The following is a 15077-nucleotide window of genomic DNA, read 5'->3' on the forward strand; positions in this document are numbered from 1 at the left end:
TGACAATCCTCAACACAACCACCTCATATCATGGGTCTCCAGTGGTTAAAAACCACTGAGGAAGTACACACACTTGGTCATAAGTATTTCATCTATTTAGTAAATTCAATTAGTACAGTCTTTCTAAACCCATCCCTAACCCCTACCTCATGCCATAGAAATTTAATTCTCTACATACATTCAGAGAAACATGCCCCTGGAGATTCTGATGCATACTTCTGATTGGGAACCATGTCTTAATTTTCCCCATTTCCCACGGCTTTTTTTTACAAAACATTTCTATTTCTCTGAAGTTCCCCCTCCCCCCCACCGCCCCACCCCATCAATTTCAACCAATGACCTTTCCATCAGCTGGGGAAACTAGGCCATCTGGTACATATTCATGCAACTTCTCTCTCCTTCAGTTCACAATTTCTTCTTGTCTTTATCTAGTACGTCCTCCTGCCTTGTTTGATTTCCCTTTCTTTCTGAGGCTAAACTGGCAACCAGTGCTCATCGGAATGCGCTCTTGTCTAATCTGAGTCCTAAAGCTTACCTTCCCTTTTGAATGTGTCTTTGGCCTCACTTCCCTGATACGTAAGTCCCTTTGGCCCTGAAACATTCAAATCTCACTTGACCTAACAACCCTTCAACTTGACCCCACTTCCCACAGGCCAACCTCCTGTTCTCCCGACCAACACCTTTGTCTTTCACATCCAAAGATCTGAAAGGAGTGGTTTGTACTCATCAACGCGTCTTCCCCACCTCTCCCTCATTCTCAGCTCTTCCTGATCATTTCTAGACTCACCCTCCACGCACACACTGCTCTTTAGTGTTACCCGAGACTTCCCTACTGTGCCAGCCAATAATGGTCTCTTCTCAGTCTGCATCCTTTTAGACTCTCGGAGCACCTGACTGTTGAAAACTCCTTTCTTCCTGCTGTGGCTTTTGGTACAACATCACTTATGATTTTTCCTTCTGCTTCTAGGATGATACTTTCTCAGCTTCCTTTTGCTGGACTTTTTCCTCTTCTTGTTCTGTCTTCTCACCCTGACCATTCTCATTTCTACAGCTTAACCTGAAAGTAGGTAAAATTCAGGTATGTGTCTCCAGTCCTGATTCTTCTATTCTGAGATTCACAGCTTTCTAGCTGGTCACTTCCAGAGGGTGCCCAGGCGCTTTTCCCACTCTGTCTCCCAATCCATTACTCCTTTTTAGAAATGTATTGTGGTAAAAGATACATATCATAAAAGCTACCATTTAAACCACTGTTAAGTGTACAGGTCAGTGACGTGACATCCATTCACATTGTTGTACTCCACTATTTCTTTATAATATCTACATATAGCTGGTGGAAAAAGGATCATTTCTTGTTCACTGTTTATTAGCAGGGCTGCCCCATCTCTGTCACTGGCCAAGCCTGCTGCTGAGTGGTTAAGAACATGGGCTTTGGAGCACTAGATCTGAGTTTAAATCCCAGCTCTATGACTCCAGCTGAGTTATGACAACCAATTTGGCCTCACTTTCCCCATCTTGGTAGTCTCTAGTCTTTCTGGGTACACAGTCATCTGCTGAGGTAATCAGTAGCTTTGTTTATTTGTGAGAAAACACCCTTCAAAGAGCTTGTCCTGCTGGAGCTGGTGCTGCAAGTGAGGAGAAAATGAAGTGTGTGAAGAAAAGTGATGGGTCTCCACCGGAGAGTGGATGTTCAGGACATACTGGAGTGGGCATTGGCTTGGATTTATGGCACGAACAGCTCCACCTACACCCCTTATGAAAGGAAGAGAAAACAATCAATCACTGAGATTGTTTTGGTGACCGCTTTGGTCTTCAGGGTTGAGTAGTAATTGCTCTTCGAGTGACAGGTAAAACCTCCGTAAAAGTTGAAAAGGCGGTATAGTTGAACGGCAAGAACTTGCCCAGGAGAGAGGTGATTTGGGGAAATTTGATGGACACCCCTTTTAAAATGCCTTCATAAGTCCTGCCTTTATAGGATCATAAGGGATCTAAAAAGGTCACATTGGTTTCTTTCAGTGTTTATGACTTCATTTTAGAGAGGAAAGTTTGCTTATGAATGTTAGAAATTCTAGCAGGTCCCTCCTGTTAAATGTTAAATGTTAAAGAGGTATTTTGTTTGCTTCTTAGCATTATTTACTTCTAGACTGAGTATTATCCATCTCTCATATCCAGCCCAGGGCCTGTCACAAAAGATGCACAAAACATGTGTTTTAGTGACCATATCATACTTTTCCTTTCCCAGACTATATACAGAGATAAATTAAGACCCTTGCAGAATTTCAGCCCAGTATGTCACAGGACAACGATAAGAACAGATGGCCCTTTACAAAGTACCTTTATATACTTTAATCTCATTCATCACCAACAACACTCCGTTTTTCAGACAAGGAAACTGAGAGGTTCAGAGTGGTTAAGTGAGCCGCCCAAGGTTTCACAGCTTATAAATTGCCAAACCTGGCCTAGCCAAGCGCCTAGGACTACAAACTCTGGATGTCTTTCTAAGCCACATCTGGCCTCAGAGGAGTGGCCTGTTTTGTACTATACCCTGCCCCCCACCGACATGATGTTTGAGGAACCTAACATCTAAGGCGTGTGGGCAAGGCAGCCCTTCCCTATTGGAAATGGCCCCACTTCGGGTCCAGAATCTGTAATGAGTTCGATGGTGGCCAGAACGCTCGTTGGCCACAACCCGCACCTAACGGCCTGTGCTCAGGCCCACTTTCTGCCCAGAGACCCGCTGCTGGCATCTGCTCCTGTGGGGCACCACCTCGCCCTGCTCCAGCCCCAGCGAGCGCGTGTCCACCCGGGCGCGCCAGCCGTGCGCCTTCGCTGCTAGACGTGCGCCCGCGCCCCAGGCGCCCACCCGGACGCGCGCTGCCACTCCGCGCCTTTGGGACCTCCGCCCCCCTCAGCGACATCCCCGGCGTCTCCCGCCTGCCTAGAGTCGCCCGGGGCGTCGGACGCAGGTCTCCACACCCCAAGGGCGGAGCGAGGCGCTGAGACGTCAGGGCGGAGACCGAGCACCGGCGAGCCCGCCCTTCTGGCGGCCGCCCGCGGCCCAAGTCCCAGACTGGCGCTGCCGACGGGGGCGGCGGGGAGATGCAGTTAGCGGCGGCGCTGGGGCGCAGCCAGGCGGCCGGGCGGACGGGGGCCAGAGGCTGAGCCCGGGAGAGCCAGCTGTGCGCACAGCTCTGCCCGCCGCCCCTGGAGCGGATCCCCAGCTGCCCTGCTGCTCTCCCCGGGATTTTAGCAAAGCCCCCACCAACGGGGCACCCATCAATTTCCTTGGGTGACTACAGCGTGTGTTTTTTCTTTCTTTTTTCCTCTCCCTGTGTGCCCTTCTTCAGGATGGCAGAGGCGGAATTGCACAAGGAGAGGCTGCAAGCCATAGCAGTAAGTCCACTTTCATTTTATTTTCTTGCTCTATTGTCTGGGATGGAAGGGACCCTGAGTGTTTCGGGCCATCGACATTCCAGCACAGTAGCTACAGGGCATGTGTTTGGGGGATAAAAGTCTGTCGAGGGTCAGCTGCTCTGCTTTTTCTTTCACGCGTCTGTAGATAGAAACCCCCAGGGCCACTTTGGGCTGGGGATTTGGATGTGGAAGACTGGCTTAGAAATAAGATGCTTGCTACCGGGCTTTGGTGAAAGACTAAACAGATGCATGGGGGTGGGAGAGCGATTCCTGGAATATTATCATCCAGCGGTCAGGAATACTCTTGACTGCACTGTGTACCTAGAGAACAGGGACCCAAACAGTGGCTGCCATCCTCTGCAGAAGCCCTACTGGTCTCCTAAGTGGAAAACCAGCAAGTCAGCTCCACTGCCACCGGGTAGAACCTCCTCCTTGAAACCAAGAGCGTTCATTTTCCCTGTTCTATTATATGATATTGACAGGGGCACTGGTGCAAGTCACCACCCTGGAGGGGTCTAGGGACTTCTTCTTATAAACAACTGCATCCTGGGAATAGTATTCCAAGAGTCTCCTTTTTATGTGTGCAGATAATCTGAAAACCTATTTTCAGCATACAAAGGAGTAGCCAGTTTTGGCAAAGTTTCTGTGCACTTTCAGTGAAGTGAACCCATGTGCATCTTGGGTATAAAGAGAACTCTCGGAGACTGCCTAGATTTGAGCAATATTGCCACAGTGTTGCCAATGATCCACAGATGTGGTATTTTTACTGGAGCCACCACAGCTGGATTTTATATTTCCTTTGCAGACGAGGGAATGATTACTGCTGCTATAGAAATAATAACAATTAAAAGAGAAGGTCTGTTAACATATTTGCATAAAAAAATCTTCAGACATCATTCTTCTACCTAAGTACTTTTTTTTTTTTTTTTTTTGGTTCAGGGGAGTCCCCTGAAACGCATACAAATTTGTTGGAGAAATAGTGTGTAATGTTTTGGAAGCAAAGTATATTAAAGTGTTTTCAAAATGCTTTGGACAGATTCTTTCTTGGGAAAATGCTCACAGGCCCTTCTTTTTTTAAAGGCGCGTTTGATGTGGTCTCCGTGGCTCTGAGACCCTCTTTATCAAAGTCTTTATATCGTAAATGTCTTGGAGACTTTACCACTGAAGTGAGAGTGACGTTTGTGGGAAATGTTGAAAAGCTATGGTTTTTTGCCTGTCAGGCAATCTTTGCACTTGGTCCTCAGAACTCAGAAAGGCTATTTTTTCTTTTCCCTTTCCCTTTCCCTCTGTGCACATGTATTTTGAGGTTAATGAAGTTGTTTATGGTTTCTAAAGTTAGTGGCGAAGCAGTGTGACCAGTATGTCATGAACTTGTTAAGAATGGAGATATTCAATTATTGGTGCCATGTAGCTGGTGGATGTTTTATATAAACTGAATAATAGGTTGCTTTAACTGCCCGTGAAGTGGCTGCCCCAGAGAACGTTCAGTTGCTCCCATAGGCTGCTGCTGAAGGTTTCTAACAGTTGTCACATTTTGTGCCTTTGCATGACTAGCTTTTCTGGATGCCTGGGGAACAGCTGAGCCCCATGAAAGGGCTTACTTTCTGAACTGGGAGCCAGTAGCAGCTAACACTGGGGCCACCCCCCTTCCAAGTGGGGTTGACTAATCCCAGCAGGGGCCAAGTGGATTTTCAAGAAAAATCTAGCCAGTCTTTTGGAATTTTCTCTCATGGATGAAAAGGATAAATACAAATACTCATGCCTATTCAGAGCTGGGTTTATCTTGTACCTGGGAAGGTGTTGATGATTCTCCTGAAAATATCAGCCTCAGTGAATACGTGCGTTGTTATCAGGGCAGATTTTCCATCAGCAAAATAACTGTGTGTGTTTGTGTGTGTGTGTGTGTGTGTGAGAGAGAGAGAGAGAGAGTCATGCATTAAGAGGCAGGGAGGGGGAGAAGGGGCTTGCAACTGTGTCAGTGAATAGTTCTGTGCCATGCTTTGGCCTCTTGACATTTGGAAACCTGCCTCTCTCTGCCACGTTGGTGGAGTCCTCAGGGACCCTCAGGAGCTCACAAGCCTCCCCAAAACCTAGCATTCCGAAAGTTTCTCTGGAGATGTAAAGAGAATGAGTCTTCACCTCCTCAGCAACTTGGGCTCCTCTCTAAGAGGCAGAGCAGATAGACAGCAGTTCTAGTCCGTAGGTTCTTGGGCGACCTTTTGTCTGGGCCTTGGTTCCTCCATCTGCAAAATGGGCTCATGAGTTTTGCTTCATGGGCAGGTTGTAGGTTTAGATATGATGCAGGTGAAGGACCTGACATGCAGGTGCCATCGGTGGTGTTGAGGCAGAGCGCCCAGCTACTGTCTACACTGCTGCCCTGTCCTGTGAGGCTTAGAGGCAATGTCTCTGAAGCAGAAAATCAGAAAAGCCTCTTTTATCCTTTCCTTTAACTGAGCCTGTGGGCCAGGGCTCTGCCCAGCATTAGGTCCTCTAGCTGTTTCACGCAGGTGCGGAGATACCGCTTGAGGACTCATCCATCCATTCTGAAAAAATGCCTCTTCTGGGAAGGTACTGGTGACACCAAAAAGTCAGTGTCTGCACATTTCAGCTGACAGAGGGACGATTTTACCCTTTGCACACTGAAGTTCTCAAAAGACAGGTGCCCTGTGACCTCTTTGTCACATGACCATCTGTGGGAATTTTTTCCCCTCAAGGAAACAAAATACTTAGAAACCGTAGTGCTTTCATTGAATCTTCCAGTTGAGTCCTGAGACTAATCAATGAGAAAAGATGAATCTCATCCTCTTTCCTGCTAAAAGAAGAGCGAGGCCATCTTTGACAACTGTTGCTACTCTCAGATGCTCTTTTCATCGGTAGGGACACTCCTAAAGCAGTAATTTCAGAAGACAGCAAAATGCCTCTGTAGCAGAAAGAATGGGAATAATAATACAATTGCCACTTATTGAACATTATTTATTCAGCAAGGCCATGTGTGATGTGCTTCTGTTTTGTTTTGTTTTTCACCTTAAGTTGTTAATAGTCTAGTGGAGGAAATAAGAAACATGAAAATAATCACTACACAGAACCAGGAGTATGTATGCAAAGGAGCACATGTGGCGCAGGTAAACCAATGGCCAGCTGCTGAGGAAACCTTCTCCAGAGAGGAGACATTTTTAGCAAATCCTGTAGATTGGCTAAACTAACATGTAACCCAGTGCCTTCCCATTTAGCAGAGGTATTTGTTTGTTGTTAGTTTGTTTGTTCTTTATTTGGAACTGTTAGGACAAGAAAGGGAAAGTGAAAAACATGGAGAAGGTAATTCAGTTGCTAAAGATACAAACTCAGTAATAAGTCTGAAGTGCATTTTAACACACTTGTGTCATGTAATCCTAGGAATAAGCTGATGAAGCAGGAACTACTATATTATCCATACTGTAGCAGCATTAGCACCTAGTTGCAAAGCCAGGATTTGAACCCACACCGCAGGGCACTGGAGGCCCTATTTGGCTGCTTCCCTGAGTTGCTCCCTCCAAGATGGGGCCGCATCCCATGTGTTTGTCATGAGCACGCTGTGCAGGGGGTCCCGGTAGCCTCAGTGGGAGCCGTGAGGGAGAAGCAGATGGATCTGGCAGCACTGGGAAAGGCCAAGACAAACCAGGAGGCCCTCATCCTTTTGAGAATTTTCCCAGCTGGTTTCAGTGCGTGGAAATAACTGATGTAAGTTCTAACTGAATGAGCAATTTTTCTTTGGGGAAGAAGCCACTGTGTCTCAGAGGAAACCAGCATTGGGGGAGGATGTTTCTATGTCTGCATATCCAAGAGGAAAAGAGTTCTCCTTGGGCCCATGTGAAGATAACTAAATGTTACGGAGGTCGTTTGGGGGAAAAGCCTTCAGACCACGGACTGTATGAGCAAGGCCCCAGGTCAGCACCAGGGACCAGCATGAATGTGCTAAAGTATGAAATGCCACCTACACTTGCTCTTTAGGAAACTTTGTCATTTAATAAGAACCCTTTCTGTGGAATAATAAAAATGATCTTTCTTATTTGTACAGCACTTTACAATTTATAAAACCTATACGTTACCTTACTTCTGAGCTGTGTTGGGTGGGTCTCATTATCTCTGCTTCACAGTTGAGCACACAGAGGTATCCAGCCTCACACAGTGAGATGTGCAAAAGTCGCATTCAGTCCAATCTCTCCCGAACGCCGATTCCTTGTGTCAGTGGCGCATCCAGCTTTGGAGGGGTACCTCTGAGATGCGCTGGAGCTGCCAATATGAGCCTCCTAAGCCAAAGTCCTGGGGTGGGGAGGGGAGCAATGAGCTCAGGGGCATGTGCACTGGAGTGTGCCTCTGGAGTCTGCCCTTTCTGGGATCTCACTTTGACCCCCCTTCCCTCTTGAAACTCACTCAGAGGGTGCAATTAATACACCCATGGCTCCCTCCTGATGCCATGCTCTGTCCTGAGAAGGTGTGGATATAGGTGGGTGGCTTAGGTTGGCTCTGGCTGTACTTGCAGAGAAACATTTTTGACATGTCCTTGAATTTATCTCTCAATGCCTCGTCTTGCCTTGAAGTGATAAAGCCTTGGGTGCCATGGTTAGAGTGTGGTACCAGGGAGGCCAATCAGCCTGCTTTTGCTCCAGGCCACTTACATTGGCCTGCGTGATTTCAGCAGAAGTCCTTGCTGCAGTTTACATGTGATCCCCCCAGCCCAGCTTCCTCAGTCACCCCCTAATCCCTTAGAGGGTTTAGAGACCCAAACCCAAGTGCTATAGTAACAAAAATTGTAATTCTTCTGGGGAGCATCCCTGTACACGTCCCTTGTGAACCTGTGTTGTCAGGCAGCTAGCAAAGGACCAGAGATTTAAAGATCCTGGCTGTTCATTTGTTATCTTCTTCCATTTCAGAGACATGACTAATACCTGCTTCTAAAATTCTAAGTTAAGGCCTAAAGAATGGTTTTCTCAAGACATTGGTGCTGAGGAAAGCTTCACCCTGGCCAAGTCTGCAGGGCCACCCAGCAGATAGGTGCCACTTTGGGGCTATTCAGGATCATCGCCAGGTCTGGGAGTGCCGGGGCAAGCCTCACCCAACTGCACAAGGGTCAGGTGCCTCTCGTATTTGTCACTTATTTCTATCTCTGAGTATTTTATGCTTTAGCCTCTTGGGACAAAGAGCAGCTGCTCTGGCGAATACCCTGAGAAATGTACAGTCACCATTAAAAAGTCATCATAAAATAAAGCCAGCCAGGGGGGCTTGTGAGTTATGATTTGTCAAGGTTTAAGGAAAACCAGGGCTGAGTATTGGCACATCTACATTTTGGGGGGCTATCAAAGGTTTCTGGACCCCTGCTGTTGGTCCTTTGAACTACCCACATTTCATCACTGATCCCTTTTGGGGATGTTGTTTCAACTTACTCGACAGTAAGAGTCCATCATCATGTGCTGTGATATTGACTGGGACAGTATACAGGTACTGATGCTCAGAGATGGTGGTTCCCTGCACCAGTAGTGCCTTGAACAGTGTGGATTTTGGTGTCTGTAAACCTTGCCTCGAGTCCTGGCTTCTTCGTTAGTATGTAGAAGACCTTGCTGTCCCTTTGCTTCCTCATCTGGAAGGTGGGGATAATGATAATACCTGCTGCATGGAATCGTTATGAAGGTTATATAAGAGATGTCATGGGACATGCTCAGAGTAAGGATATAGAAAACATTCAGCAAAAGTGTTCTATTGATAATCAGTGAATCAACAAATCATAACGCATACACCTTTCAACAGAAAATGTACACAAAGGGTGAAAGATGAATTCTGTTAACTTAAACATTTTTGCAGAACTGGGAAATTTCAGGTGAAGGTACTAGCTACTGAGCATTTCCATTGCAGGAGGATGCTGGTAATAGTGAAAAGGACGGTTTATAGTGGATAGGAGTTGCACAGTTCAAAGGCTCCAGGGGCTGGCATGTAACATAAATGAGTGACATAAACTGAGCGGGAAATTATGAGGACCTGGGGAGCAGATGCCACCTCTCAGTTAAGATACAGTTAATTCATGCCATGTGGAAATGTGGGTCTTTTTTTCCCCTTCATTCCCGCCTCCTGAATGTGTCTTATATTGTCACATAAACTCATTTTTAAGAGAAGCCAGAAATCTGCTTTTTTAAGATGTGAGGTCTCCGATTTAAAAAAAGAGTAGTATGAACATGTACAAAAAGGTTTTAAAAATGTGCGGACACAACAAAATTCCTTTTGGCCAATAGTCAACCTTTTGTGACCTGCAGATGTAGGTCAAGCTTTGACCTTTGTGGTGTGCTTTCCTTCTGCATGGGCTTATTTGGGTCTCATAAGGCTACTGTGACTCGTGTTACTGGGACCCCCTAGGTGTTTCATAATGTGACAAAATCAGGGTGCATTTTCACCAGGGCTTTGTGTGTTTGATGTCCAAATGTTGGAACGCTGGAAAAATAGTGTGTATTTGCTCTATCTTTTGATACTAAGTGAGCTCCTTGCCATCACCAGCATTACTGTAACTCAGAATATTCACAGCTAGGTAGGTGATTGCTTTCTCAAAATTAACAGAAAGATTTAAAAGACAATCAATACCATGGTGTGGGAAAAGAAAAAGGTATGCTAATCTGAGCCCATCATGTCACCCAGGGTGTTTGAAATTATTTTTGATTTACTATCAGCCTCAAGCTCAAGTAATAAACAATATAGGGAGACCCACCTGGGTTCAGGACGTGTAATAACAGCAGTGCTGCCAGAGGCATATACCTTTCGCTGGATACGGTATAGAACATGATTCTCTGACTGTAGTGCATTGGACCGATGGCCTTAAACCCCAGATAGCTGGGCTCCTCTCCTGGAGTGTTGGATTCAGTAGGTCTGGGCGCAGGACTGAGAAGCTGCATTTCTAAACAAGTTACCAGGTGAAGCTGTGTTCCCCACTGCAGCTGTTCTGGGGGATGCAAATTGAGAACCCCTGGCGAAGTGGTAGAAGACCAGTGGTAAAAGGAGATTACGGCCTGTGTCTTGATAAATGCCACGTGCCCACTGTGGCATGCCCAACGTTCCTGAGGTGTGTATATTGTGAAGAGGTGAACTAGAATAAAGGATTGAATTCACTCTTAATCAGTGAGAGCTTACAGCTTGGAAGCAATGTAGTTGTGTTCCTGTCCCATCAAGTGACTGATCATGGGGGAGGTCTTTGTTTTGGGTACTTGTTTTTAATCTATTTAAATAAGGTGAATTTTTGTCTTTCGGTCACTTGAAGACACTGTTTGAAGGGTATGCTTGCAATTGGCTGATTAAAACTCTGGGCTACCATATTCACTTGGGGGGGCCTTAGGAGGCACCTGAGACAAGAGTCACACAGTAGAGGAGATATCCAACAGCACAGTGGGAGGCCCTTTGAGAGGAGTACGTGACACATATTACGATGTTATAGACGATGAAGGTCCTGGGCAGTTCAACCAATTAAGTCTTGTGGCAGCCCCTGCAGCCCCCAGGCCTGATTCTTAGTGTAGCTGCTTCTCACATGGGCAACTCTAGTAGGATGCCAGGATGAGCAGCCACTGAGGGTCTTTTACTTAATGATGGCTAATGATTCTCCTAGGCCGGTCTGTGCATACACAAGTATGGCTTGTCATTGGCATGCCAAAGAAGAGTTTATTCTCGAGAAGAATAAGCTCCCCTAATCCTTATCTGTAGCATCCATTATTTGAGCCAACCCTTCATATTCAGAAGGATTCAGCCTCACCCAGACTCTTATCTGTCTTAAAATACACAGCATGGAGACCACACTATACAAGATGGGGCCTGAGAGAAAATGGCAGGACTTGGGTGATGGCCGCACAGCATGGAGTACTTCTTAGAGGGAAGTTCGCACATGAGCGCTGTGCGTTTGGGTGCATACTGCACGGCTGAGACCTATTTCTGACAGGAAATGCCGGCGGCAGAAGCAGAGGTTTATGTAGGACGGTGCATGTTGGAGCTACGTGTGCCCTTGGTTAATTATTTGGTCAGTCTTTTTCGTCAGTCTCATGTTGAGTCAAGACCTTCGAAAGGAGATTACAAATACAGAGACACAGAGACAAGCCTATAGCCTATTTATATAATGCTTGAACATGGAGTCAGCGTACTTTGGGGTTAATCTCTCTGAGTCCAGCATCAGTGCTTCCATAGCATCATATGAGCTTGGCGAGAAGAAATAGGGAACTTGGTACCTTTCCTTTGCAGAAGATGGAAGCAGAAGGGAAAGCCACATGTGCCCCCAAGATAAAAGCCTTAGTTGTAGATGAAAAGGTTGTGGGCCAGACCTCAGAACACATCTGCCTGCCCATCATTTTCCCTCGGCAGCCTATTCCAACATCCTGTGGCCTTCCAGGCTCTTGTTAGTCTGTGCACCACTAAATGACCTCAAGCATTAGTAAAACCTGCCCTTACTTTTTTGCTGAATTATACTGGTTTACTTACTATTCTAGGTGGGTGGGATAGTTCCTCCTTCTTCTAAATTATAACCAGTCATCTGAGTATTCACTTTATTTTTAAATTCAGGGCTGAAACTTAATATTTTGACTGTTATAAAAAATGTTATTCTTAAGAGAAGAATATATGCTTGGAAACTTAACCCTTTTGGTGGTAGGCTGGGGATTTTCTTTCCCTGAGTTTGAGCAATAATGCCAACAACTTTGAAATCAGTAAGTCCCGTACAGGGCTTCAGGATTTGGGCAGTAGTGATAGTATGCATGTCCCGCATGTGACACAATAGAGAGGCTGGGATCGAGGAGAGGTGCCTCTCAGCTGTGAGGAGTGGAGTCAGTTCAGTGGCTTCCCCAGGCTCCTATCTGGGCTTAAACACTGAGTGTCCATAGCCCTTCTTGTCATCTTGCACTGCTAATACTTTCCACCCCAATGGGCAATTTCCTTGCCTCAGTGGGACTGTGAGTGGGAAAGAGTATAGAGGTTCCTCAAGAAATTAAGAATAGGATGACCACATGACCCAGTAACCCCATTTCTAGATATATGTCCAAAGGAAATAAAATCAGTACCTTGAAGAGGTATCTGCACCCGCATGTTCATTGCAGCATTATTCACAGTAGGCAAGCTCTGGGAATGGCCAAGTGTTGTTTACAGATGAATGGATAAAGAAAATGTAGTGTGTATGTGTGTGTATATGTGTACACACGATGGATTATTCAACCTCAAAAAAGAAGGAAATCCTGCCATTTTTGACAACATGGGTGGACCTTAAGGGCATTATGCTAAGTGAAATAAGCCAGATTCAGAAAGACAAATACTGTATGATCTCACTGATATGTGGAATCTGAAAAAAAATGCCAAGCTTATAGTAACACAACATAGGATGGTGGGTTCTACAGGGTGGGAAGTGGGGGAAAAGGGGAGATTCTGATCAAAGGGTACAGCCTTGAGTTATAAGATGAATAAGTTTGGAGACCTAATGTGTAGCAAGATGACTATAGTTAATAAAAATGTATTATATACTTGAAGTTTGCAAACAGAATAGATCTCATGTTATCACACACACAATCGCTATGTGAGGTGATGGATACATTAATTTGCTTGATTGTTATAACCATTTCACAATGTATACACCTTCAACATTATGTTGTACACCATAAATATATATGATCTCTATTGGTCAGTCATACCTCAGTAAAGCTGGGAAAAAAAAAAGATCCATTAGAAAATTCTGAAAAGCCTGAAGCTAACATGAGAGGCCCTGAGAAGAAATCCTGCTTATCTAGACAGTGTTAGGACAGTGGTGAGCCCCTCATCTGAGTGCCCCAGTCTTCTTTTCCACGCAGCACGAGGTGTGCATGAACACTGAGGTCTGAGCATATGTGTTCAAAATGTAGTGCTATCAAATAGAACTTGCAACAAAAGCTGAAGGATATTTAACTGTAAGCCTGGGTCAGAAGGCAGGGCAGGCCCTGGGGCTGGCTGTAGCATATGCTCTCATCCTACCAACTACTAGAAATAAGACTCAGGAGCCTTATCACCACCCCTCCATCCTTAGTCACACTGGTGGGAAAATGAGAGACAGCTGATGAGTATTGGATCTAATAGGGGAGAAGGAAGAGAAAGTGCTGGCTCTGACCACATGAAGAGGAGGCAAAGGTGAAAGTAAATTTCAGTTGTTCAGCTATGCTCCTCTCGCCCCTTCCTGCCACTGTCTCTCTGTCTTGAGATGTCACTGCTGCTGCGTCTGGGTGACTCCCCCTGTCCATATGCCCTGAGCCTTGGTCTTCAGCGGAAAGCTGGAGGCGGGTGGCTTAGCAGTAGAGGAGTGAGAAAGGAACCTCTCCCTTGTAGGGAGGTAGGACACCCCAGGGCTCAGAAAGCAAGTAAAAAACGGCAACTTCATCCTGTAGTTGTATTTTTTAAGGAGAGATGCAAGGGTCTCCTAGCTCAGGAGAGCTTCCGACGTGTCAGACATCATGCTGAATTCCCTGTATTAGGCGTTAAAAACCCAGGTGTGTGGGGGTGCCAGGGTGACGTGGAGGCTGAGCTCTTGGACCGTGGTGATGGGGAAGGGGAGGTGGCTCTTCAGGGGGAAGGCAGCCGTCAACTCTGGCTGATCGGTCCTTTGTGGGAACACACTCCTGACATGTTCACTCTTTCAAGAGATCCTGGAAATCCAGCTTTTGAAGGAAGTCTGTTGATGTTTAAATGTTCACAATGATTTAAACACTACATGGGCCAAACCAAACATAATGAGAGTTGAACAGTGTGGGCTGCATTCATTCACCCCAGCCCCCACCCCTACCCCAAGCCTCACCCTGGGCTACCAGTTTTCCACTTCTGCCTTTCACAGTGGGGTTTATTTAATATAAAGCCAGTAGTATGTGGGGGTGTTGGGATGGTATTGTCACAGCTTGAAACTACGTGAGACGTAGATATGTTTATGCATGTTGAGCAGATTGGTGGATGGGCCTGCCAGAAGCCCATCAAGGGTCCTCTAGAATAGGACCTATGAGAAAACCATTGTTTTGGGTTAGATTCAGGACAGCTACTTAAATCAGTCCCTTACCCAGCATGCTGGATGAATTCATGAATCCTCTTTAAGAAGTAACAACTGAAAGCAGTCTTTAAAAATTAATTAAGTAGAGCAAAAGTGACTTTTTTGATGTACACTCTCTGAATTTTAACACACGTTAAGATTTGTGTGACCACTAGCACAATCAGGGTGCAGAACTGTTCCATCAGCCCCCAGAACACCCCGAAGAAGCACTGCTTTTAAATTCGGAAAAACATTGGAATGTACATAGTTCTACTTGGCCCACCTTGAACCCCAACTTTAGCCAGAAAATGAAACTGGGTTCCCAGTCTTTGGCGGTTAACTCTTTCATAATGAGTATGACTCCCAGACCTGTAACAAATTCATGCTTTTCCCCAATAAATACCTTCAGCTCCAATCTGGCTCCTTTTATCAGTGTTCTCTCCTAGATTTACTACATTAGCAGCTAAAAATATAGGATGCCCAGTTATTGTATGGTACACACTTTTATACTGAAAAATTGTTCACTGTTTATCTGAAATTCAGATTTAACTAGGTGTCCTGTATTTTATCTGGCAAGCTCATCCCCTTCACATATTTGCCAGCAAGTTCAGAACCCACTTGTTCTAGGTGTGTATTTCACTCG

General features: G+C 45.7%; 1 protein-coding gene across 9 annotated transcripts in view; it reads left to right on the forward strand.

Moving 5' to 3' along the window:
• Positions 1-15077, forward strand: part of PALM2AKAP2 (PALM2 and AKAP2 fusion) — a 424280-nt gene that overhangs the window by 102420 nt on the left and 306783 nt on the right. For all 9 annotated transcript variants that reach the window (XM_036903338.2, XM_036903350.2, XM_036903339.2 and 6 more), the window contains one exon: positions 3345-3390. In XM_036903338.2, coding sequence (XP_036759233.2) covers positions 3345-3390 — 46 coding nt within the window. Of the gene's footprint in view, positions 1-3344; positions 3391-15077 lie in introns of those variants that run through there.

This window comes from Manis pentadactyla, chromosome 3 (genome assembly GCF_030020395.1).
Source record: "Manis pentadactyla isolate mManPen7 chromosome 3, mManPen7.hap1, whole genome shotgun sequence".
Lineage (NCBI taxonomy): Eukaryota > Metazoa > Chordata > Mammalia > Pholidota > Manidae > Manis > Manis pentadactyla.